The sequence below is a fragment of the Cervus canadensis genome, chromosome 13 (assembly GCF_019320065.1).
Source record: "Cervus canadensis isolate Bull #8, Minnesota chromosome 13, ASM1932006v1, whole genome shotgun sequence".
In the NCBI taxonomy this organism is placed as follows: domain Eukaryota; kingdom Metazoa; phylum Chordata; class Mammalia; order Artiodactyla; family Cervidae; genus Cervus; species Cervus canadensis.
The window spans coordinates 12415882-12441410 of record NC_057398.1 but is presented as its reverse complement, the minus strand read 5'-3'; the positions used below and the strand labels follow the sequence as shown (position 1 = coordinate 12441410).

The 25529-nt window shown below is 39.6% G+C and overlaps 1 protein-coding gene across 1 annotated transcript in view; it reads left to right on the top strand.

Moving 5' to 3' along the window:
- Positions 1 to 25529, top strand: part of PLA2G4A (phospholipase A2 group IVA) — a 169351-nt gene that overhangs the window by 13427 nt on the left and 130395 nt on the right. The window contains exon 2 of the mRNA XM_043485362.1: positions 13521 to 13623. Coding sequence (XP_043341297.1) covers positions 13591 to 13623 — 33 coding nt within the window. The 5' untranslated portion in view covers positions 13521 to 13590. The remainder of the gene's footprint in view (positions 1 to 13520; positions 13624 to 25529) is intronic.

Genomic DNA, 25529 nt, shown 5'->3' with positions numbered 1-25529 from the left:
ATACTGATTCCTCTCCATGATCAGTTTCTTTTAAGTAAAAGGTGGAACATTTTCTGAAAATGAGCATAATATAGTTTGTTCAATGTCAGTGAGACATTATTCCATAGTGGTCTGTGTGGGGAAGAAAATTTTTAGAAACTTTTTTTTTCATATTTTATTTTTGGAGTACAGTTGCTTTACAATATGATATTAGTTTCTGTTGTACATCCAAGTGAACCAGCTATGTGTATACAGGTATTTCTTCCCTCTTAAGCTTCCTTCCCCACCTCCACCTCCCCTCATCCCACGACTTAAGATCATTACAGAGCACCAAGTTGAACTCTCTTGTTCAGCAGGTTCCCATTAGCTGTCTATTTTACCCATGGTAGTGTATATATGTTGGTGCTACTCTCAAGTCATCCCATCCTCCCCTTCCTTTTCTGTGTCCACACATCCTTTGTCTACATCTGAGTCTCTATTCCTGACCTGAAAATAGATTGATCTGTACAATTTTTCTAGATTCCGTATATGTATATATATGATGTTTTTATCTTTCTGACTTACTTCACTCTGTATGATAGACTCTAGGTCCATTGTGAGAAGAGGAATTTTTAAAAAACCACCCATGTAGGGTTTGAAGTCAGCATCTAATAACTATGATTCAAATCTAAAAAAGTATAAAAGATGAAAATGGCTCTTTTCAAGCTTTATTTAACCAATCACAGAGAGAAACTCAGTTATTCCTCTCCTTCAGATTCATATCTTAAGCCTGCTTCACACCACCAAAAAATAGCTTAGCAACTTAAAATAGTGGTCAAACTAAGTTGTATATAAATGCTCTTTTAATTTTGGCTCTACTACCTTTTTAGCCTGAGTGTTTCGGGGGTGTGGGGGGTGGAGGGAGAGGAGGGAAAGGGATGCTGAAAGGGTGTAAAGGGCCCCAGCTTGAGAGTGCAAGATGAGTTCAGCTGTTTCCCTAACTGGGTGAACTCTAGGTTTGTTTATATCTTTAGACCTCAGCTTACAAATGAGCACACGGTCTGTCTAGGTGGTGATTATGACTGCTTCTTTTTTGTGATCTTAAAATAGAGCCCAAGTGGCTCCTTATTTTTTGCCACCAAAGAGGTGAAACAATGGAAAAATAACAGTAAACTGTGAGGAGACATTATTGCTTTTTCGTAATGCAGCGTGTGAAACTGGGCTAGCCAGTTTTCTGGTCATTAAAATAGTTTTGCACTTCCACTTATGAAGGGGTAAAATAAACTACATTATGCATTGTGTCTCACTTAAGTACACTCTCTGTGTGTGTGTGTGTGTGTGTGTGTGTGTGTGTGTGCGCGCACCTATGGGGTGTGCGCGCACCTATGGGGTGTGCTTTCAAAGCAACCCGATGAGGGAGGCTGGTCTATCTAAACAATGCTCTCTTCTTTATCTCCTCACAGTGCTAGTTTAGGTGCCTATTTTATGACATCTGGACCTCTCTACTGGTTGCTCCTCCCTTCTCAAATGCCACCTTTTTCCATTAACAATTGTATGCTTATTTGTTTCTCTGTTGCATTTATGTTACTGAACTGTGATGTTGACTAATTTGTACCCCTCGCAATTCATATGTTAAAGTCCTAACCACCACCCCCGACCCAAGCCCTGAGAATGTGACTGCTTTTGGAGATTAGGTCTTTAAAGAGATGGCCGAGTTAAACGAGGCCCTCAGGATGGGCCCCCATCAGACTGACTGGTGTTATTATAAGAAGGGGCTTCCCTGGTGACTCAGATGGTAAAGAATCTGCATGCAATGCAAGAGACCTGGATTTGATCCCTACATCGGGAAGATCCCCTGGAGAAGGGTATGGCAACCCACTCCAGTATTCTTGCCTGGAGAATTCCAGGCAAGAGGACAGAGGAACCTCGTGGACTATGGTTCATGGGGTGGCAAAGATTTGGACGCTCAAAGAGACACCAGGGGAACATGGGTACAGAGGAAAGACCATGTGTGGATTCAGGGAGAAGATGGCATCTTCAAACCAAGAAGAAAGGCATCAGAAGAAGCCAAACCTGGGACTTCCCCGGTGGTCCAGTGGTTAAGAATTCACCTTCCTATGCAGGGCACACGGGTTCAATCCTTGGTTAGCGAGCTAAGACCCCACATGCTGTAGGGCAAGTAAATCTGTGTACTGCAAGTATTGATCCCTTGCAGTCTAGAGCCCTTGCACCACAAGAGAAGCCAGAGGTACAACTAGAGACTCTCACTTACTGCAGTTAAGATACAGCACAGCCACAAAACCCCACACCTGCTGGGCATTTTGATCTCAGTCTTCTGGCCTCTAAATCTGTCAGAACATACCTTTCTGTTGTTTAAGCCATGTAGGTTGTGGTGCTTTATTCCAGTAGCCCTGGCAAATGGATACAAGGTGTCACTTCCACTGCGTCCCCTTCCTCTGCCTGTGCTGTGGGCTCTTCTGTAGAATGGCAGGATGATGTGGAAAGAGACTTTGGTATGAGTTAGAGGGTTAGGATTCTAGGGCCAGCTCAACATTTGTCAGCCGGATGAGCTGGGAAACATTTCTTAGTCTTTCTGGAAGTCAGTACTCTCTTGTAGAGTATATGGGGGCCCATCTGCCTCAGTTTGAGTTGTCAGTGATTTTTAAACTGATTTTAAACACTCACCCTTTATTTCTAAAATGGCAATAGCAATCCCTCTCTTATTATGAAGACAAAACAGGATGGTATATATAAATGACTTAGCACAGCATCACTGGCATCTAGCAAATGTTTAATGTGAACTTTGAAGATTAAGTATTTAAATTAGTAATTGCTGAGTTATTTTCCGGCTTGTCATCCTAGGTTCTATGATTAAGTTCTCCTTCTTCTTAACTATTACTCAACGCAGAACCTCATCTATGGTTTAATCAGTTTTCCCCTGTACTCCATACAAATTCCCAAGTTTGTTCATTCATCCTTTAATAAATATTAGTTGGGTGATCACTTGAGGTCCAACAAGAATACAGGGAGAAGGAGACAGAATTTTCCTCTTGTTGCTCACAGCTTGAGGAGACATACCCTCTAATCATAGTAGTAGAGTACATAACGCTGTGGTAAGAGATATCCAGGAGAAATCCAGGGTCCTAACCATGTAGAGAAAGAGGCGGTTCACTTCAGAGAGTGAGTTCATGCAGAATCCTGAAGGACAGGCAGAGGCTATGCTGTACTGAAGGCATGTGGGCAAGGGAGTCCCTGGTAGTCCAGTGGTTAAAACTCTGTGCTTACACTGCCAAGGGCCCTGGGCTTGAGTCCTTGATCCAGGAACTAAGATCTCACAGACCCATGCGTGGCAAGGCCAAGAAGGTATTTGGGGAGGGTAGGAAGGTTGTGGGCGGCATTTTGGAGGGGCTGGGTAGCTCCGATGAGAGCCTGAGATGGGATCGGCATCTCCACTGTGGCTGTAGCTTGCTATTCATGACCTTTTCCCACAGCACATGTTTTCATCCCCCCCTTTCTAGACATCTGCGCCCTTTCCTGGTTTCAAATATCAGCTCAGTTTTTTGCCTTCTCCCGCAAGCCTTGTCTGTTTTAAACCACATGACTTTCTCTGTTCTGAAGCTCCAGTAGATTTTCCATATAAGCTTGTCTGAGTAAATAATGAACTTTCAATAATACAAATTTGAGAGACAAAGAAGCAGTGTCAGTGGTCTAGGAATAAAAACAGAGTGGAAAAAGTCAATTCAAAAGGAATAGTGTGGCTGAACATCAGTGAGGGAGCAGGCATCTCACTGCGGGGCCCGTGAGGCACACAACAAGCTCTTGGTTTCCTGGCTTGAGAAATAGACCCAGTTCATGATCTGTGCCTTTGTACCTGAGGACATGCTTTTCCATTTCCTTGGAAATGGAGAGTTGTTTTAACAGATTTTGTGTGTGTGTGTGTGTTTAATTATTTAATTTTGGGTTGCACTGTGTCTTTGTGGCTGCACAGGCTTTCTCTTGTTGAGGGGGGCAGGGGGTACTCTGTACTGTGGTCTGAGGGCTTCTTGCAGTGACTTCTCTCATTGCAGAGCACAGGCTCTAGGCGTATGGACTTCAGTAGTTGTGGTACACAGGCTTAGTTGTTCCAGCTCACGTGGAATCTCCCTGGACCAGGAATTGAACCTGTGTCCTCTGCATTGGAAGGCAGACTGTTATCCAGTGTACCATCAGGGAAGTCCTTGTATTCAAATTAAGGTACAGCCTAAGAGACAGGCTTCCCAGGTGGCTCAGTGGTAAGGAATCTGCCTGCCAATGCAGGCAATACAGGGCATACAGGTTTGATCCCTGGGTTGGGAAGATCACTTTGGAGAAGAAAATGGTAACCCTCTCCAGTATTCTTTTCTGGAAAATCCCATGGACAGAGAAGTCTGGTGGGCTGTACTCCATAGGGTTGCAGAGAATTGGACATGACTTAGTGACTTAGCACACACTCACAGCCTGAGAGACAGTTTGAATTTAAAGCAGCTCATTTACTTAATTCTTATTGTTTCTTCATTCTTCTGTGTCTGTTAGTGATGTCTAACTCTTTTCTTAGCCTAGGTTTTAGAAAAGCAACAGCAAAATAATTTAAAGACTTAAAACTTTACTGATGTCTTAGTAACTGTGTATGTGTGTGTGTGTTTATATTTATGGATGATGATGGAAACAGTAATGCACTACTCTTAATGCTTTTAGAACATCTTTCTATATCCAGAATAATGGAGAAAGCTTTGAATTTGGAAGCAGATAAATCAGAGTTATACATATATATATATATATACACACACATACACACATATATGTATGCATATGCTTCTGCTGCTGCTAAGTCACTTCAGTTGTGTCTGATTCTGTGCGATCCCATAGATGACAGCCCACCAGGCTCCCCCATCCCTGGCATCCTCCAGGCAAGAACACTGGAGTGGGTTGCCATTTCCTTCTCCAATGAAAGTGAAAAGTGAAAGTGAAGTCGCATATACATACATATAATTTAATGGGTCAGAAATAGCAGTACTTTTTAATCTCCATTAAAACTTATTTTTGAGTATGACAAATACAGTCTTTATAGAAAAGATGTTCATCAAATTTGCCTACTTGAGTTTCTTAGAAATCTTCATAGAGCCAAATAAATCTCAGGAATTTGGGAGAAGGCATCAGTTTCATACCTAATAATAACAAATTATAATTTTGTATACTTATGACTTCCTAGGTATTGTGCATAATTATTGACATACATTTCTTCAATTCGTCCTCCCATTGCCTGTGTGAGGTGTGGGAAACATTTCTCCCATGTTACCAATAAAAAAACTACTATATTTGTGTGGAGGCTCCACAAACTGCACCCATATAGGACAGTAAACTTAGTCAATATTGTGTGTGTTCTGAAGAGTCTATCCACTGTCTGCTCCCCACCTCTGTCCCTCTCATCAGGTCTGTTTAGTCCCTAAGACACAACAATCTTGAAATTAGACCAATTAATAGGTCCTTTAAGTGTTCACACGAAAGGAAAGGTCATGTGTCTCTCACTTTAAATAAAACACTAGAAATAAGGTTAAGCTTAGTGAGGAAGATATGTTGAAAGTTGAGATGGGCCAGAAGCTAGGCCTCTTGTGCCAGAGTTAGCTTAAGTTGTGAAATGCACAGGAAAAGTTCTTGAGGAAATTAAAAATGCTACTCTAGTGAGCACATGAATGATAAGAAAGCAAGACGGCCAACAGCCTTACTGCTGATATGGAGAAAGTTTCAGTGGTCTGGATGAAAGATCCAATTAACTACAAAGTTTAATTCAACCAAAGCCTAATGGTGAGCAGGGCTCTAACTCTCTTCAGTTTTATGAGGATTGAGAGAGGTGAGGACATTGCAGAAGAAAAGTTTGAATCTAGCAGAGCTTGGTTCTTGAGGTTTCAGTAAAGAAGACATGTGCATGGTGAGGCAGCAAGTACTCATGTAGAAGCTACAGTAAATTATCCAAAGGGTCTAGCTAAGGTGATCACTGAAGGTGGCTAAACAATGGATTTTCAGTGGCGATGAAATGACCTTCTATTGGAAGAAGATGCTATTTAGGACTTCAGTATCTAGAGAGGAGAAGTCATTGACTGACTTTAAAGTTTCAAAGGACAGGCTGATTTTACAGTTAGGGACTAAACGCATCTGGTGATTTTAGGTTGAAGCCAATGCTCATTTACCATTCCAAAAATCCTAGGGCCCTTAAGAATCTACTCTGCTGTGCTCTATAAAGGGAACAACAAAGCCTGGTGACAGCATATCTGTTTACAACATGATTTATTGAATATTTTAAGCCTACTATTGAGACCTACTTCTTGAAACAAAGGCCTTTCAAAATATTACTACTGTTCATTGACAATGCAGTTATTACCCAAGAGCTCAAATAGAGATGAAATTAATGTTGTTTTTATGCCTCTTGACACAGCATCCATTTATTTGACTCAAGTCTTATTCTTTAAGAAGTAAATTTTATATGGCGATTGCTGCCTCTGATTGGTCTGGGCAAAGTCAACTGAAAACCTTATAAAAGATTCTCTGTTCTGGATGCCATGAAGGACATTTGTGATTCATGGAAAGAGGTCACAATATCAACATTCACTGAAGTTTATGAGAAGTTGATTCCAACCCTCAAGGATGACTTTGAGGGGTTCAAGATTTCAGTGGAGTAAATAACTGTGGTGGAAATACTAAGAGAACTAGAACTAGAAGGGAGCCTTAAGAGAACTAGAACTAGAAGGGAGCCTGAAGATGTGACTGAATTGCTATTTGTGTCTGATTGATAAAACTTGAAAGGATGAGGAGTTGCTTCTTATGGATGAGCAAAGTGTTTTCTTAAGGTTGAATCTACTCCTGGTGAGGATGCTGTGAAGGCTGTTGAAATGATAGTAAAACAATTAAGATATTATATAAACTTAGTTGATAAAGCAGTAGCAAGGTTTGAGAGGATTGATTCCAATTTTGAAAGAAGTCCTACTCTGGGTAAAATGCTCTCAAATATCAGTGCATGCTACAGAGAAATTGTGCTTGTGAGGAAGAATTAATTGATGCATCAAACTTCATTGTTGTCTCATTCTAAATAATTTGCTACACACACACAAAAGAAACTGCCATAGTCATCCCAGCCTTCAGAAACCACCATCCTGGTCAGTCAGCAGCCATCAACATTGAGGTGGGACTCTCCACGAGCAAAAGATTATGACTCACTAAAGGCAAACTATTCAATATCACAGTTATCAAAGTATGTGCCCCAACCACTAGTGCTGAAGAAGCTAAAGTTGAATGATTCTATGATACCTATAAGACCTTCTAGAACTAACATCAGAAAAAGACGTCCTTCTAGCTCAGTTGGTAAAGAATCCACCTGCAATGCAGGAGACCCTGGTTTGATTCCTGGTTCAGGAGTATCCACTGGAGAAGGGATAGGCTAGCCACTCCAGTATTCTTGGGACTCCCTTGTGGGTTAGCTGGGAAAGAATCCACCTGCGATGTGGGAGACCTGAGTTCGATCCCTGGGTTGGGAAGATCCCCTGGAGAAGGGAAAGGCTATCCACTCCAGTATTCTGGCCTGGAGAATTCCATGAACTGTATAGTCCACAGGGTCACAAAGAGTTGGACATGACTGATTGACTTTCACTCTCATCATAGGGGACTGGAATGCAAAAGTAGGAAGTCAAGAGATACCTGGAGTAACAGGCAAGTTTGGCCTTGGAGTACAAAATGAATCAGGTCAAAGGCTAACAGAGTTCTGCCAAGAGAATGCACTGGTCTTAGCAAACACCCTCTTCCAACAATACAAGAGACAACTCTACACATGGACATCACCAGCTGGTCAATACCGAAATCAGATTGATTGTATTCTTCACAGACAAAGACGGAGAAGCTCTATACAGTCAGTGAAAACAAGATTGGGAGCTGACTGTGGCTCAGATCATGAACTCATTGCCAAATTCAGACTTAAATTGAAGAAAGTAGGGGAAACCACTAGACCATCCAGGTATGATCTAAATCATATCCCTTATGATTATACAGTGGAAGTGACAAATAGATTCAAGGGATTATATCTGATAGAGTGCCTAAAGAACTATGGACAAAGGTTCGTGACATTGTACAGGAGGCAGGGATCAAGACTATCCCCAGGAAAAAGTAAAGCAAAAAGGCAAAGTGGTTGTCTGAGGAGGCCTTACAAATAGCTGAAAAAAGGAGAGAAGCTAAAGGCAAAGAAGAAAAGGAAAGATATATCCATCTGAATGCAGAGTTTAAGAATAGCAAGGAGAGATAAGAAAGCCTTCCTCAGTGATCAATGTAAAGAAATAGAGGAAAACAACAGAATGGGAAACTGGAGATCTTTTCAAGAAAATTAGAGATACCAAAGGAACATTTCATGCAAAGATGGGGACAATAAAGGACAGAAATGTTATAGACCTAACAGAAGCAGAAGAAATTAAGAAGAGGTGACAAGAATACACAGAAGAACTATACAAAAAATACCTTAATGACAAAGATGGCCATGATGGTGTGATCACTCACCTAGAGCCAGACATCCTGGAATGCAGAGTCAAGTGGGCCTTAGGAAGCATCACTACAAACAAAGCTAGTGGAGGTGATGAAATTCCAGCTGAGCTATTTCAAATCCTCAGTGATGATGTTGTAAAAGTGCTGCAATCAATATGCCAGCAAATTTGGAAAACTCAGAAGTGGCCACAGGACTGGGAAAGGTCAGTTTTCATTCCAATCCCAAAGAAAGGCAATGCCAAAGAATGTTCACCCTACTGCACATTGCACTCATCTCACACATTAGCAAAATAATGCTCAAAATTCTCCAAGCCAGGCGTCAATAGTACATGAAGAGAGAACTTCCAGATGTTCAAGCTGATTTTAGAAAAGCTGGAGGAACCAAAGATCAAATTGCCAACATCCACTGGATCATAGAAAATGCAAGAGAATTCCAGAAAAAAATCTACTTCTGCTTCACTGACTATGCTAAAGCTTTTGATTGTGTGGATCACAACAAACTGTGGAAAATTCTTCAAGAGACGGCAGTACCAGACCACTTTACCTTCCTCCTGAGAAACTTGTATGCAGGTCAAGAAGCAACTCTTAGAACCAGACACAGAACAACAGACTGGTTCCAAATTGGGAAAGGAGTATGTCAAGGCTGTATATTGTCACCCTGTTTATTTAACTTACATGCAGAGTACCTCATGTGAAATGCTGGGCTGGATGAAGCACTAGCTGGAATCAAGATTGCCAGGAGAAATATCAGTAAACTCAAATATGCAGATGATAAGACTGTAGTGGCAGAAAGAGAGGAGAAACTGAAGAGATTCTTGATGAAGGGGAAAGAGGAAAGTAAGAAAGCTGGCTTAAAACTCAACATTAAAAAAACTAAGATCTTGGCATCCGGTCCTGTCACTTCATGGCAAATAGATGGGGAAACAATTGAAATAGTGAGAGACTTTATTTCCTTGGGCTCTAAAATCACTGCAGATTGTGACTGAAGCCATGAAGTTAAAAGATGTTAGCTCCTTGGAAGAAAAGCTATGACCAACCTAGACAGCATATTAAAAAGCAGAGACATTACTTTGCCAACAAAGGTCCATCTAGTCAAAGCTATGGTTTTTCCAGTAGTCATGTATGGGTGTGAGAGCTGGACCATAAAGAAGGCTGAGTGCCAAATAATTGATGCTTCTGAACTGTGGTGTTGGAGAAGACTGAGAGTCCCTTGGACTGCAAGGAGATCAAACCAGTCAATCTTAAAGGAAATCAGGCCTGAATATTCATTGGAAGGACTGATACTGAAGCTGAACCTCCAATACTTTGGCCACCTGATGCGAGGAACTGGCTCATTAGAAAATACCCTGATGCTGGGACTGATTGAAGGCAGGAGGAGAAGGGGACAACAGAGGATGAGATGGTTGGATGTCATCATCGATTTGGTGGACATGAGTTTGAGCAATTTCCGGAGTTGGTGAAGGACAGGGAAGCCTGTGTGCTGCAGTCCATGGTGTCGCAAAGAGTCTGACATGACCGAGCAACTGAACTGAATTGGAAGGCTGAGATGCTAGTTAGCAATAAAGTATTTTAAATTAAGGTTTGTACATTGTTCTTTGGATACAATGCTACTGCACACTTAATAGACTACATTACAGTTTAAATATAACTTTAATATGCACTGGAAAACTAAAGCATTTTTGTGCTTAGTTTTATTGAAATATTACCTTTGTTGTGGTGGTCTGGAACCAAACTTGCAATATCTCTGAAGTATGTCCATGATTGGGCTTCCCTGGTGCTAAGACAGTAAAGAATCCACCTGCAATGCAGGAGACGTGGGTTTGATCCCTGGGTCAGGAAGTTTCCCTGGAGAAGTAAATGGCTATGCACTCCAGTATTCTTGCCTGAAGGATTCCATGGACAGGGGAGCCTGGAGGGCTACAGTCCATGGGATCCCAAAGAGTCGGACACGACTGAGTGACTACACCTTCAATTCACCTTCACATGTCCATGATAACCCCTTGTTTTCCTGTTTCCCGTAATTCTAGACAGGGAAAAGTATTAGTCAGTCCTGTGCCTGACTCTTTGCCATCCCATGCACTGTGCCCTGCCGAACTTGTCTGTCCATGAAATTCTCCAGGCAATAATACTGGAGTGGGTTGCCTTTGCTTCTCCAGGGGATCTTCCCCACCCAGGGATTGAACCTGGGTCTCCTGCATGGTGCAGATTCTTTACTGCCTGAACCACCAGAGAAGCCAGTAGGTGGGGAAAAAGAATGACAAAACCTTCTAGTCTGTGGGTATTTTTTTTTCACCTTCCAAAGAGAAGTCCATCTCTCCTGCCAACATGACTAACAGGGTTTTGGACAGACCTCACACTATGAAGCCTTCACTGAAAGCCAATAGTTACGTCGCACAGGCAAGTGTGTGTTGAAGAGTGTATCTGCATTTCCCCCTCATTAGTGTTCAGGAAGTATCTAATTACAGGGAAGGGGGGAAGGTAAAGAATAAAAGAAACTATTTGTTGCTTCAAGACTTAAAAGACTGTACACTCACCAAGATTGGTTATTTAGCTTAATTAGTAAAAACAGCCCCCCCCCCACTCCAAATTGCTGTTTTATAAGCATTCATGAGAGTGGTTATGCAAACTAGTTGCAATAATATTTCCAGGCTATGCTAGTTGCAGGGGGTGGGGGAGTGGCATTTTCTCAGTGATTAATGTGGCTAGGTGGACAGAAATGTCATAATTCCACAGAAACTGAAGATATCTATTGCTGCTATTAACAGTGTAGGGAGGTAAAAGGGATGAATGGGTGCCTATTTGTAATTGGAACTGAAAATGTCATCACTGTCTGGCAATAATAACCAATGATATTTTTTGGAAGAAAGTGAACCTTACCCAAGAGTTTTCCCATATGACTGATGTTGCTTCTTTAAGTTTGGAATGAAAATTGTATGTATAAATTGCACCTATTCACATATAGTGGACTTTTAAGATATATTTTTTATTTTGAAATAATCTAAGTTAAGAAACAGCAAAAACTGCCATTTCCATATGTTCATTACCCAGATTTCCCCAATATAATATCTTATATTGTTCAGTCGCTAAGTCGTGTCCGACTCTTTATGACCCCGTGGACTGTAGCACACCCAGCTTCCCTGTCCTTCACCATCTCCCACAGTTTGCTCAAACTCATGTCCATTGAGTCAGTGGTGCCATTCAACCATCTCATCCTCTGGTGTCCCCTTCTCCTCCTGCTTTCAATCTTTCCCAGCATCAGGGTCTTTTCCAGTGAGTCAGCTCTTCGCATCAGGTGGCCAAAGTATTGAAGCTTCAGCTTCAGCATCAGTCCTTCCAATGAATATTCAGGGTTTCTTTTCTTTAGGCTTGACTGGTTTGATCTCCTTGCTCATCAGTGAACTCTAAAGAGTCTTCTCCAGCACCATAGTTTGAAAGCATCAGTTCTTCGGTGCTCAGCCTTCTTTATGGTTTAACTCTACATCTGTACATGACTACTGGAAAAACCATAGACCGGGGCAGTTAGCTATTGTATGCATGTTTCCAATTTTTGGCTTTAATATGGAGAGAGCCTCTATCTAGGTCCTGAGGCAGGATACAGTAGTGACAGACGTGGTGAAGAGTTAGGTGGTAAGCACAGGGGTTATGAATGGAGTTGCTAGAAATGGAAAGAGGAAGTAAAGTTGCTGAAACCAAACTTTGGGCACCAGCAACAAATTTCCTCTAAACATTTTGAGTACTAGTCTCACTCCTTCTCGGATTTCACTTGTTCTGCTTTTTTTCTGTTAAAATTAGAGATGGATATTTAACATCCTTTTACATTAAGAATAGTTTGGAATGAAAAAGAGGGACATCAAAAGAGAATACCAGTACTATCCTGTGAATTTCCTTCATACATAAACCTGAAATCATGTAATATTTATCCATCCATCCACCCATCTATCCAACAAATATTTATCCTCAACCTACTATATTTTAGGCACAGCGCTATGCAGTAGGGATGGATAACTCTATGAACAAGATAAATATGGTCACTGACTTTATGCATCTTTAGTTCTCTCAGGAAAGGCAGACATTGTGTAAGTGCAATGAAAGACTTGAAAACGAAGTACCAGGTACGAATGAAACCGGGAACAGGCAAACCAAATATATTCTGAACATCATGCAAGTCTTCTCAGTAGAGGTGACATTCAAGCTGAGTCCTGGAGAGTAGATGAGCTATATCTAGGTGAATAATGGTTGCTTCCATGGCCTTGCATGATCTGCTCCTCCCCATATCTCCAAACTCATCATGAGCCACTTTTACTCTTGCTCACCATTCACCAGCCAGTGTCTTCTCTCAGTTCCTCAAACGGCCTGCCTGGAATTCTAAATTCTAAACTCACTCCTCCTCACCCGCTATAGTTGCTCCTTTACTGAGACCAAGTTCCCAGTTATTCTCTAGTTTCACTTGCTTGTTTCCATCATTTTGTACAGTGCTATTTCTAATCTCTTAAAATTTCATTTAACTGCTTTCAAATTAAACTGGTACTTTAGAAGGAACAAATCATTTATTTTAAATCATCAGCATTAAAAGTGGAAATTTAACATGAATATGTTTTTAAAACTCTTAACACATAGCCAAAATGAAAAGCATTCCTTTTTTTAAATTGTGAATGTGTGTAGTACTGATCCAATTAAGAAAACAAACAATAGTATGTGACTGTTGATTATAAATAGCACAAAAATAATTTTAATTTTCCATGATTTCAATAAATTTCTCATGAAGTACTTGGCAAATGCAAAAAAAAAAAAATCCTGGAGTTTCCTAATAATTACTCACAGAATAAATTTGAACAAATATGGAAAGTAAGCAGTAATAGCAGAATATGTTTATCCTTTTCTAAGCTATGTGTGTATACCCACACGTACAAACAATTAGGGAGCTCAATCCACACAAGTCCCCTTGGGTAGAGTCACATCCATCATCATTTAAATCTTGTAAATGCATCCAAGAAAAGGCTTAACAATAAGGATTGTTTATTTTGTAGGTTTTAAAGAAGCTAGAGTGCCAAAGAAGACTTTTGAAGTGTGAAGAGATTTCTCGTAATTGAAACCAACATGTCATTTATAGATCCTTATCAACACATTATAGTAAGTCATTTTCTGCTTATATATTCTTCTGGGAGTGGGTCAGACATACTTTTGTGCGTGAGTATCGCTGAGGTTGCTCATTCAGTGTCAGTTACAAATTGGCATTTGCCATCTACCTACCTTTGCAAGTATTAAATCATGTGCTTCTGCTGACCTTCAACCACCCCCTGAAAGGAGTTCAGGGTAGAGAGTATAAATGAGGCAGATGGAGAGTATAAATGTGCTGGAGGTGGGGAGGGGGAACTGGCAGGACAGGTCGTTAGATATTTTCAGGAGCCCATTTTATGAGCCTAATTCTTGTATCTTCCATATCTAAAAAAGCATTAAAGTCCTTCATGGTGACAACTGCTCCTTGTGACTAACAACACCTTCACAAGACTAGTAGAAACCTTCTGGAGAATATGTGCTTGACTGCATGTATTCACCCTTCACCAAAATCACATATATACTGACCTCTTTGGAGCAGGTTCTTAGAGCTATCTGAGGTTCTGTCTCCTGGGTTGCAATCCTCATTTTGCCCCAAATAAAACTTAGCTTGCAGCTTTCTTTTAAGTGGACAAAAGTACAAAAATCTATGAAAAGTTTTACATTTTTTAATGAAAATCATATGAACTTAACTGTGATTCAAATAAGGTAGAATCCATAATAAAACTAACTCATCTCTTTGTTTTATCACTGTAAGTTTCCAGAAAAGAGGGATTTGGAAGGGAAAATACCAAAATATCTGTAATAGTATCGAATGTTCATGAAACAATAAAAAGTGTAGTTATCACTTAGCAGTTGTCAACCTGTACCCTTCATATGAAATGACAGAGAGCTAAAATAATTATTGCATTAAGGACTATACTTTGGTATGCATTTTCAGGGTAATTAATTTTGTAAACTATCCTTTAGTTAGATATATTTTATGTGCTCAATCTCTCAGTCATGTCTGACTCTTTGTGACCCTATGCACTGTAGCCCACCAGGCTCCTCTGTCCATGGGATTTTCCAGGCAAGAGTAATGGAGTGAGTTGCCATTTCCTATTCCAAGAGATCTTCCCACCCCAGGGACTGAACCTACACCTTCTGTATCTCCAACATTGGCAGGCAGATTTTTTAACACCAACACCACCTGGGAAGCCCAAGATATATTTAAACAAACTCTTTTAAGGTTGGCTTATTTTTAGTAAAAAGTTGAGTGTTTCAGATTTTAGTGTGGAACTTTTCAAATTCCATTAGAAGTGTGCTCTCTCTTCTGATCAAAGAAGCAGAGGAGAAAAAGTTTCTTTCCTAAGTTTAACCCTTGAGATCCAGTAAGATTTATATAGACTAGAAATAGTTTTTATGGATATTAAGGAATAATACAAAGCCTCATTTCTGTTTAAATTGAACCTGAAGCTCCCGCAAGCTGCCATCCTCTCTCTCTGCTTGGACAGCAAGGATTAATGTACTGTAACTTTTTGTAGTTCTTTCTTACATTCACAACTTGAATCATTGAAAGCTGTATTCAGCTTTTCTACTTCACAAAAAGGTCTAATCATCAAGGACCTCTTTGCTACTGAATTAAATAGATTCTTCAGGTACCCCTCACCCCCATCTCTGCTGGTCATTCTCTTCTTCTTAAAACTCCTGAAAAGTTATTATTATTTTTTTGCAAGCTTCTTTTAATGTTTGATCCTTTTTTAAAGAACAGAAGTGTAAGATATATAAAGTACGTAAATTTTAATTGTTCAGCTTGATGGATTTTTGCACGTGTATTTCACCCATGAAACCATCATCCAGATAAAGGTATGCATTATAAGTACCCTGAAAGAGTTGCTCATGTCCCTTCCAGTCGATAAGCTCCACAAAACTAACCAGTAATTTTTCTTTTATTACCAAGGATCAGTTTTCCTGTTCTTGACCCTCATTAGATGCCTGCATTCCACTCTTTGTGAGATTCATTCATGCTATTGTGAGTAGCACAGTTCCACACTTGGAGAAGGAAATGGCAACCCACTCCAGTACTCTTGTCTGGAAAATCCCATGGGCGGAGGAGCCTGGTAGGATGCAGTCCTTGGGGTCACGAAGAGTGGACTCGACTGAGCGACTTCACTTTCACTTTCTTTTCACATTGCCGTGCAGTATCTCATTATTTGGATACTGTGCTCACGCGTGCCAAGTCTATTCATTCATGTCTGACTCTTTGCGACCCTGTGAATGGTAACTGGGGATTACCATTCCCTGGGGATCATCAGTCCCTGGGGATTCTCCAAGCAAGAATACTGGAGTGGGTTGCCATGCCTTCCTTCAGGGGATCTTCCCGACGCAGGGATCGAACTGACGTCTCTTAAGTCTCCTGCATTGGCAGGTGGGTTCTTTACCACTAGCGCCACCTGGGAAGCCCTGAATACAGTATACTGCAAACTACTTATCTAGTCCACTGATAACCCTCATGCCCTCACTAAATGGCAATGGTACCTTTGCTAATCAGGCAGTGTATGATTTGGTTTCTTTTCAGTTCTATTGGTCTTTGTTTGCCCCAATACCGATCTACTTTAATGTCTATGGCTTTGAAATGGTAGTGTAAATTCTCCAACTTTTTCTTCTTTGAGATTCCTTGTCTTTTTTTAGGCTTCTGCATTTCCATATAAGTTTTGAAATCACTCTGTCAACTCTCACACACACACACACACACACACACATACACAAATGCTGGGATTTTTATTAGAACTGAAATTATTTTGTAGGTAATTTAGGGGAGAGATGACATGATAATAATATTGAATCTTCCAATCCATTTGCAGTATATGAAGCGTTAGTTTCGCAGTCATGTCCAACTCTGTGCGACAGTATGGACTGTAAGCCCACCAGGCTCCTCTGTCTATGGGATTTTCCAGGCAAGAATATTGGAGTGGGTTGCCATTCCCTTTTCCAGGGGGTCTTCCAGATCCAGGGATCGAACCTGGGTCTCCTGCATTGCAGGCAGATTCTTTACCGTCTGGGCCACTAGGGGAGCCCTCAATGCATGAAGCTAATGTTAAACTAGAAACTAAAATACTAATGTTTCATTTATACAGAAATAATTTTTGCAGATGCAGCAAACTTACGAAATTTCTTTATTAATTCTAATAGTTTGTAGGTTCTTTTAGATTTTTAACTTACACATTCCTGCTATTGGTGAATAATTCCAGTTTTATTTCTTCCTTTTTAATTTTTAATGTTCATTTATTTTTCCACTTTACTGATTGTAGACCATCTGTTTTAGGTATAGCTTACAAGTTTGAAAATATTTTATTTTCATAATTGTTAATTAAAAGCATTTTCTAAATTTTATTATGATTTATTTTTTGACACATAGATTAAACATTTATTTCTTAATTTTCAAACATTTGGTAATTTTTTTGTTTCTCTTTGTCATTAATTTCTAATCTCATCCCTTTCTGTTCAGAAAATATACCCTATAATTTTTGCTGTTTCAATTTTTACATGAGATGCCCTCACACATTGTCTGTTCTGGTAAAGGTTCTATATACAACAATGTGTTCCATATTCAACTTTTGCTTTATGAATTTTTAAGATACATTATTAATGCACATAAGTTTTGAATTGTATATATCTCTGTTTAATTGATATTTTATCATTATAATAGGTCTTTTTTATCTCATTATTGGAGACTGAATTTTTGCTTTGTCTTTTATTAAAATAGTCCCTTTTAGTTTCTTTGATAAGTACATCCTTTTGCTTTCAATTTATATTTTCCTTATATTTAATGCGTGGTTCTTGTAAAAAGCATATAATCAAGGTTTAATTTGAGATAATCTTTGTTTCCTGAAACAATATCCTACATTCCTTCCAGCATTATTGTTTTTTGTAGATGAATTTAAACAATGAAGCTAGGTTCTTTTTAACTGATTTTTCATAATGATGACATTTCTATATTTTTTGTGCAAATTAGTTTTTTTCTCACTCTACCATCTCAAGATATATGGATAATTTCTGTAATTCAAAGAATGCAATCAAAGTGTTCATTGATCAACACTTTGGCACTTGAAACTGAGAAGAAAGATAAGGTTAAAGTGTATAACCCTGAGCTTGAGACGAAGACCAATGATAATTCTAAATCTTAACATTTGGACTTTGAATTCACTCTGTCTCCAGATCTATTTTAATATTTTTTTTCTGAGCACTTATCATCATTTATTTTATTTTTTAATTTTTATGTTTTTGGTTGCACCATGCAGCCTGTAGGATCTTAGTTCCCAGACCAGGAATTGAACCTAGGCCCTTGGCAATGAGAGTGTGGAGTTCTAACCACTGAACTGCCAGGGAATTTCCTTTATCATAATTTATTGAATGCCCATTGTGTTCTAGTCCCGGTCGGTAGGCGCTGGGAATCAAAATAATCCCTGAATTGAGCTTATAGTGCTATATTAGTGCTCAGTCACTTAGTCGTGTCCAAATTGAGCTTATATCTGGCAGACAAACAATCTATAATAATCGTAATGACTCTGATAGGAGATGATGAAGATTACTTTGGGAATATACAATGTGAATAACTAATAACAGGAACCCTTCTGGAATTCCCTGAGACAGTGACATGTAAGCACAGACCTGAAGGTTAGGAAAAGAGCGAGAAAATGACAGGATTGGGAAGGGCATGTGTGAAGTAAGTAGTCTGGAGGTAAGACAGTACATGCCATGAGGAAATGAAAGAAGGTAGGTACGTTTGGAGGATAATGCATTTTGAAAAACATTATTTCAAATGACCTTCTCTTTTCTACCTTATTTGACCAGGACTTGCTATTAACGCCTGTGCAGTCCCCATGTGTCTCTTGGCAGCTGACCATGTTAACTGACCATTTAGTTTCTCTTTTTTTTAACAAGGGATAACATATTTAAAATCAAACCGTATCTGGGTATTTTAAGGCTCATTTCTGTCACCTTTCCTTGCAGATTTTGTTAACTGTAGTCAGATACGTAGGTCATAGTAACTATTGTTCTCTGTCCCTCTGTCACTCAGTTGTGTCCAACTCCTTGCGACTCCATGGACTGTGGCCCGCCAGGCTCCTCTGTCCATGGAATTCTCCAGGCAAGCATACTGGAGTGGGTTGCCATTCCCTTCTCCAGGGAATCTTCCTGACCCAGGGATCGAACTCAGGTCTCCCATATTGCAGGCGTAGTTTTTGCTGCTGGAGCCAGCAGGGAAGCCCAGTAATTACTTATATGGCACCTTAATATGATGAAATATGCCAAAGCCACATATCTGTGTCACATTTTCCTTGACCTTCCCCAGCATCAAAACTGGACGCTCCATCAACATTCCAATGTATAGCCCTTTTCTTTTTAAAAACTTTTTATTTTATATTGGAATATAGCCAGTTAACAATATTATGATAGCTTCAGGTGGACAGCAAAGGGACTCAGCCATACATATTCATGTATCCATTCTCCCCTTAAACTCCCCTTCCATCCAGGCTGCCACATAACATTGAGCAGAGTTCCCTGTGATTGTATAACCCTTTTCAGTACAGAGGATCCTAAGAGCTTTCTGGTATTATTCATGCATGTTTTTGTTACGTGTTTAAAAAACAAAAACAAACAACTATGCGTGTGTGTGTGTGTGTGTGTGTGTGTAAATTGCTTTTGTGACAAAATTTCCTGCTCTAGTTTTCACAGAAAGATACTTTTCACAATATATAGGTGAGTGCACTCAACACAGAACAATTTTATTAAAAAGGAGAGATGTGGAAAGCTAAGCCAACTTACTCGTAGTGAAGGGTGCCAGATGGGCCAACGCAGTTTCATCTGCCTCAAGGCAGTGAAGATTGGACTCATCTTCACCATACCTGTGATGCAGGGACATGTTGGAGAATCCTGTGGGCTGATACAGCAAGTTCTCGTTTCCAGCGGTGCCAACTTTTAAGAATGGAGGAGAAAGTGGAGTAACACATCTATGGCAGAATGCAATGTCCATATGTCTAGAGTTATTCTGAGGTTCTGTCCCATCTGAAGGGTCTTTGTCTCCACAGTCTACTGAAGTTGTGCTGGATCAGGAAGATATCAGTGTTACAAAGATAGATCAAATATAAAATATTCATAAAAAAAATTCCATCTTTTTACTCTGAAGGGATGAGTCACTTCCCTGGAGTGAAAAAATCCGGAGCTCTTCCCACCATCTATTAGCAGTGGAGGGCCAGTGCCCCACATCCAAGGAAAACTGAGGTTGTGTCCACACTGAGGTCAACCACCTGGGTATGTGAGCATGACTGCCTGCTAAAATACAGGGACCTTTGAAAAAGGTCATTGTAGGATGACTGGAAATGTTACCGAAAAAGTACAAAGCTATTATTCTAGATTATTATGGTAACATGAGGGGTGGGGGAAACCACTGAGTAGGTCATCAAAGAACTAGTGTTTTAGTGGTAATTCCAGACTTCAGTTACGTGCTCTTGAGCACTTAAACTTTTAGCTGCTTCACATGTAGTATGAATAGTACCTGTATGTCTGTTCCACAGGGCTTTATAAATAATAAATCATTATATACATAAGTATTCTTTAGAAACTTAGTAAGGTAAGATATTTCCAGGGGGCAGCAGGAGGTGAGATACTGCTGTTGGGAAATCAGAAATATAAAGGTGCCAAAACTATTACAGAAGTGCCAGCACAGTGCACAAAGGAATAATGAGTTTTATGGCAATAGCATATTTTTGGTGAGCACTAACAAATTCTAGCAAAGTGAGGAAGAGGATGGTTAATGATATGCTTTTGCTGTTTTTCTGATGCCAGCCGTTCCCTGCCACAAGCCTCCCATTGGAGGCAAAAGTGTGTGTGCTTAAAGTAATGTCCGTATTTCTGCTTCTTCACCACAGAGCACAGGCTGGGAATCCCTGTGTAAACCAGAAGTAAAGCAGGTTTACTTCTTAGTTCTTGAATTTTGATTTGGTTCTTTTTCAAAACTTCTGAGCCATTTTTTTTTTAATAGTTTGAAGTTTAATATAATCATACTGAAGTTTGACTTCAATTTCCTTAAACATGCTAAGTGTAGTTTCACTGTTTCATGGAGAGGACTGTTTCTGTGCCTGTTAATTTATTGTGCTGGTTTGGAGCCTTGGTGTGATACCTCCTCGTGTTCCTAATTACCTTTGATTTTGCTGAACATCATTATAATGAAAAATCATCTCTAGAAATAATTCTTCAGAATTTCATTGGTTTCCGTCAGGCTTCTCGGGAAGCTAGCAGTCTGGGATAAAGGTAATCCCAGTTTCAGGTTACTTGTTCTTTGGGTTTCCTGAATGACATTAAAACTGGCCGACTGTACGGGGTAGGGGGCATTGTACAAAGTTATTCCTATGGCGCAGTCTGTGGAGTCTTAGGCTTGAAACAAAAGAGTTGTTTACTAGGTTCTTTATCCCTAGAAGGCTCCTAATCCCTCAGCTTCTCAGCCTCCTCCTCTTTGGATCAGCAAATGTCCTGTGGTCAAACTGCTCATCCCTGTGTTTCTCTGCACTTCTTGATCTCTGTTATGGGAATTAAGGATTCCTATCTTGTTAGTTCTTTGTTACTGTAATAGTCAGGATCTCTGATTAGAAACAGAACCAAAAGGAGATAGATAGAATGTCTTAATTTGTTTGGGCTGCTTCCCTGGTGACTCTGATGGTAAAGAATCTGCCTGCAGTGTGGGAGACCTGGGTTTGATCCTAGGGTTAAGAAGATCTCTTGGAGAAGGAAATGGCAACCCACTCCAGTATTCCACTCTAGTATTCCACTCCAACCCACTCTAGTATTCTAGTATTCTTACCTGGAGACTCCCCAGGGACAGAGAAGCCTGGCAGGCTGCAGTCCATGGGGTCGCAAAGAGTTGGACACAACTGAGCGACTAAGCGCAAAGCACTGCACAGTACTGGAGACTGGTTGGCTTATAAACAATAGAAACTTATTCCTCACATTTATGGAGTCTGAGAAGTCCAAGATTGAGACACGAGCATGGTTGTATTTGATGAGGGCCTGGTTCATAGCTGCAGTGTCCACTCTGTGGATGGGGCAAAGAATTTCTCTCAGTTCAGTTCTTTCATAAAGGCACTTATCCATTCATGTTTTTTTTTTTTCTTCCCAAATGTCCCATCTTCTAATACCATCATCTTTGAGGGTTTAGAATGTCAACATGTATTTTGGGGGGACACAAACATTCAGACTATAACAGATTGATCTAACCATGGCGATATATTGCGAAGAATTGTGTGATGAGGTTATGGAGACTGAAAGTCCCATATCTGCCATCAGCAACCTGGAGACCCAGGACAGACAGCAGTGTAATTCAGTTTAAGGCAGGAGATAAAAGGAGATGTCTCAGCTCAAGCAGTGAGATGGGGGAAAAGTTCTTTCTTTTTTTATTTATTTATTTATGTATTTTTCATTTATTTTTACTAGTTGGAGGCTAATTACTTCACAACATTGCAGTGGATTTTGTCATACATTGACATGAATCAGCCATGGAGTTACATGTATTCCCCATCCCGATCCCCCCTCCCCCCTCCCTCTCCACCCGATTGCCTCTGGGTCTCCCACGTGCACCAGCCTTAGCACTTGTCTCTGCATCCCACCTGGGCTGGTGATCTGTTCACCATAGATAATATACATGCTGTTCTTTGGAAACATCCCACCCTCACCTTCTCCCACAGAGTTCAAAAGTCTGTTCTGTACTTCTGTGTCTCTTTTTCTGTTTTGCATATAGGGTTATCATTACCATCTTTCTAAATTCCATATATATGTGTTAGTATGCTGTAATGTTCTTATCTTTCTGGCTTACTTCACTCTGTATAATGGGCTCCAGTTTCATCCATCTCATTAGAACTGATTCAAATGAATTCTTTTTAATGGCTGAGTAAAATTCCATGGTGTATATGTACCACAGCTTCCTTATCCATTCGTCTGCTGATGGGCATCTAGGTTGCTTCCATGTCCTGGCTATTATAAACAGTGCTGCGATGAACATTGGGCTGCACGTGTCTCTTTCAGATCTGGATTCCTCAGTGTGTGATGCCAGAATTGGTATGCGGGTCATATGGCAGTTCTATTTCCAGTTTTTAAAGAAATCTCCACACTGTTCTCCATAGCGGCTATACTAGTTTGCATTCCCACCAACAGTGTAAGAGGGTTCCCTTTTCTCCACACCCTCTCCAGCATTTATTGCTTGTAGACTTTTGGATAGCAGCCCATCCTGACTGGCGTGTAATGGTACCTCATTGTGGTTTTGATTTGCATTTCTCTGATAATGAGTGATGTTGAGCATCTTTTCATGTGTTTGTTAGCCATCTGTATGTCTTCTTTGGAGAAATGTCTGTTTAGTTCTTTGGCCCATATTTTGATTGGGTCATTTATTTTTCTGGAATTGAGCTGCAGGAGTTGCTTGTATATTTTGAGATTAATCCTTCGTCTGTTTCTTCATTTGCTATTATTTTCTCCCAATCTGAGGGCTGTCTTTTCACCTTACTTATAGTTTCCTTTGTAGTGCAAAAGCTTTTACGTTTCATTAGGTCCCATTTGTTTAGTTTTGCTTTTATTTCCAATATTCTGGGAGGTGGGTCATAAAGGATCTTGCTGTGATTTATGTCAGAGAGTGTTTTGCCTATTTCTCCTCTAGGAGTTTTATAGTTTCTGGTCTTACATTTAGATCTTTAATCCATTTTGAGTTTATTTTTGTGTATGGTGTTAGAAAGTGTTCTAGTTTCATTCTTTTACAAGTGGTTGACCAGTTTTCCCAGCACCACTTGTTAAAGAGGTTGTCTTTTTTCCATTGTATATCCTTGCCTCCTTTGTCAAAGATAAGGTGTCCATAGGTTCGTGGATTTATCTCTGGGCTTTCTATTCTGTTCCATTGATCTATATTTTCTGTTCTTTTGTGCAGTACCATACTGTCTTGATGTGACTGTGGCTTTAGTAGAGTCTGAAGTCCGGCAGGTTTATTCCTCCAGTTCCATTCTTCTTTCTCAAGATTACTTTGGCTATTCGAGGTTTTTTGTTATTTCCATACAAATTGTGAAATTCTTTGGTCTAGTTCTGTGAAAAATACCGTTGGTAGCTTGATAGGGATTGCATTGAATCTATAGATTGCTTTGGGTAGAATAACCATTTTGACAATATTGATTCTTCCAATCCATGAACACGGTATGTTTCTCCATCTGTTTGTGTCCTCTTTGATTTCTTTCATCAGTGTTTTATAGTTTCTATGTATAGGTCTTTTGTTTTCTTTAGGTAATTATACTCTAAGTATTTTATTGCTTTTGTTGCAATAGTGATGGTATTGTTTCCTTAATTTCATGTTTCTGTTTTCTCATTGTTAGTGTATAGGAATGCAAGGGATTTTCTCTGTCGTTAATTTTATATCCATGAAACTTTATATATTCATTGATTAGCTCTAGTAATTTTCTGGAAGAGTTTAGGGTTTCTAGTAGAGGATCATGTCATCTGCAAACAGTGAGAGTTTTACTTCTTCTTTTCCTATCTGGATTCCTTTTACTTCTTTTTCTGCTCTGATTGCGTGGCCAGAACTTCCAACACTATGTTGAATAGTAGTGGTGAGAGTGGGCACCCTTGTCTTGTTCCTGATTTCAGGGGAAATGCTTTCAATTTTTCACCATTGAGGGTGATGCTTGCTGTGGGTTTGTCATATATAGCTTTTATTATGTTGAGGTATGTTCCTTCCATTCCTGCTTTCTGGAGATTTTTTATCATAAATGGATGTTGGATTTTGTCAAAGGCTTTTTCTGCATCTATTGAGATAATCATATGGTTTTTATCTTTCAATTTGTTAATGTGGTGTATTACATTGATTGATTTGCGGATATTAAAGAATCCTTGCATTCCTGGGATAAAGCCCATTTGGTCATGGTGTATGATTTTTTTAATATGTTGTGGATTCTGTTTGCTAGAAATTTTGTTAAGATTTGCATCTTGTTCATCAGTGATATTGCCTGTAGGTTTCTTTTTTTTTTTTTTTTTTGTCTGGTTTTGGAATTAGGGTGATGGTGGCCTCATAGAATGAGTTTGGAAGTTTACCTTCATCTGCAATTTTCTGGAAGAGTTTGAGTAAGATAGGTGTTAGCTCTTTAAATTTTTGGTAGAATTCAGCTGTGAAGGCATCTGGTCCTGGGCTTTTGTTTGCTGGAAGATTTCTGATTACAGTTTCAATTTCCTTGCTTGTGATGGGTCTGTTAAGATCTTCTATTTCTTCCTGCTTCAGTTTTGGAAAGTTATACTTTTTCTAAGAATTTGTCCATTTCTTCCAAGTTGTCCATTTTATTGGCATAGAGCTACTGGTAGTAGTCTCTTATGATCCTTTGTATTCAGTGTTGTCTGTTGTGATCTTCCATTTTCATTTCTAATTTTTGTAATTTGGTTCTTTCTCTCTTTGTTCTTAATGAGTCTGCTAATGGTTTGTTATCTAATTGTTTATTGTTTTCAAAAAACAGCTTTTAGCTTTGTTGATTTTTGCTATGGTCTCTTAGTTCTTTTGCATTTATTTCTGCCTATTTTTAAGATTTCTTCCTTCTACTAACCCTGGGGTTCTTCATCTTCCTTCTCTAATTGCTTTAGGTGTTAGGTTAGGTTATTATTTGGCTTTTTTCTTGTTCTTTTGAGAAGCCTGTTAATGCTATAACTTCCCTTTAGCCACTGCTTTTACAGTTGTCCCATCGGTTTTGGGTTGTGCATTTTCATTTCATTCATTCTATGCCATATTTTGATTTCTTGTTGATTTCTTCTGATGATTGGTTGATTATTCAAGAAGCTGTATTACCTCCAGTTGTTTGAATTTTTTAACAATTTTTTTCCCTGTAATTGAGATCTAATCTTACTGCACTGTGGTCAGAAAAGATGACTGGAATGATTTCAATTTTTTTGAATTTTCCAAGACTAGATTTATGGCCCAGGATGTGATCTATTCT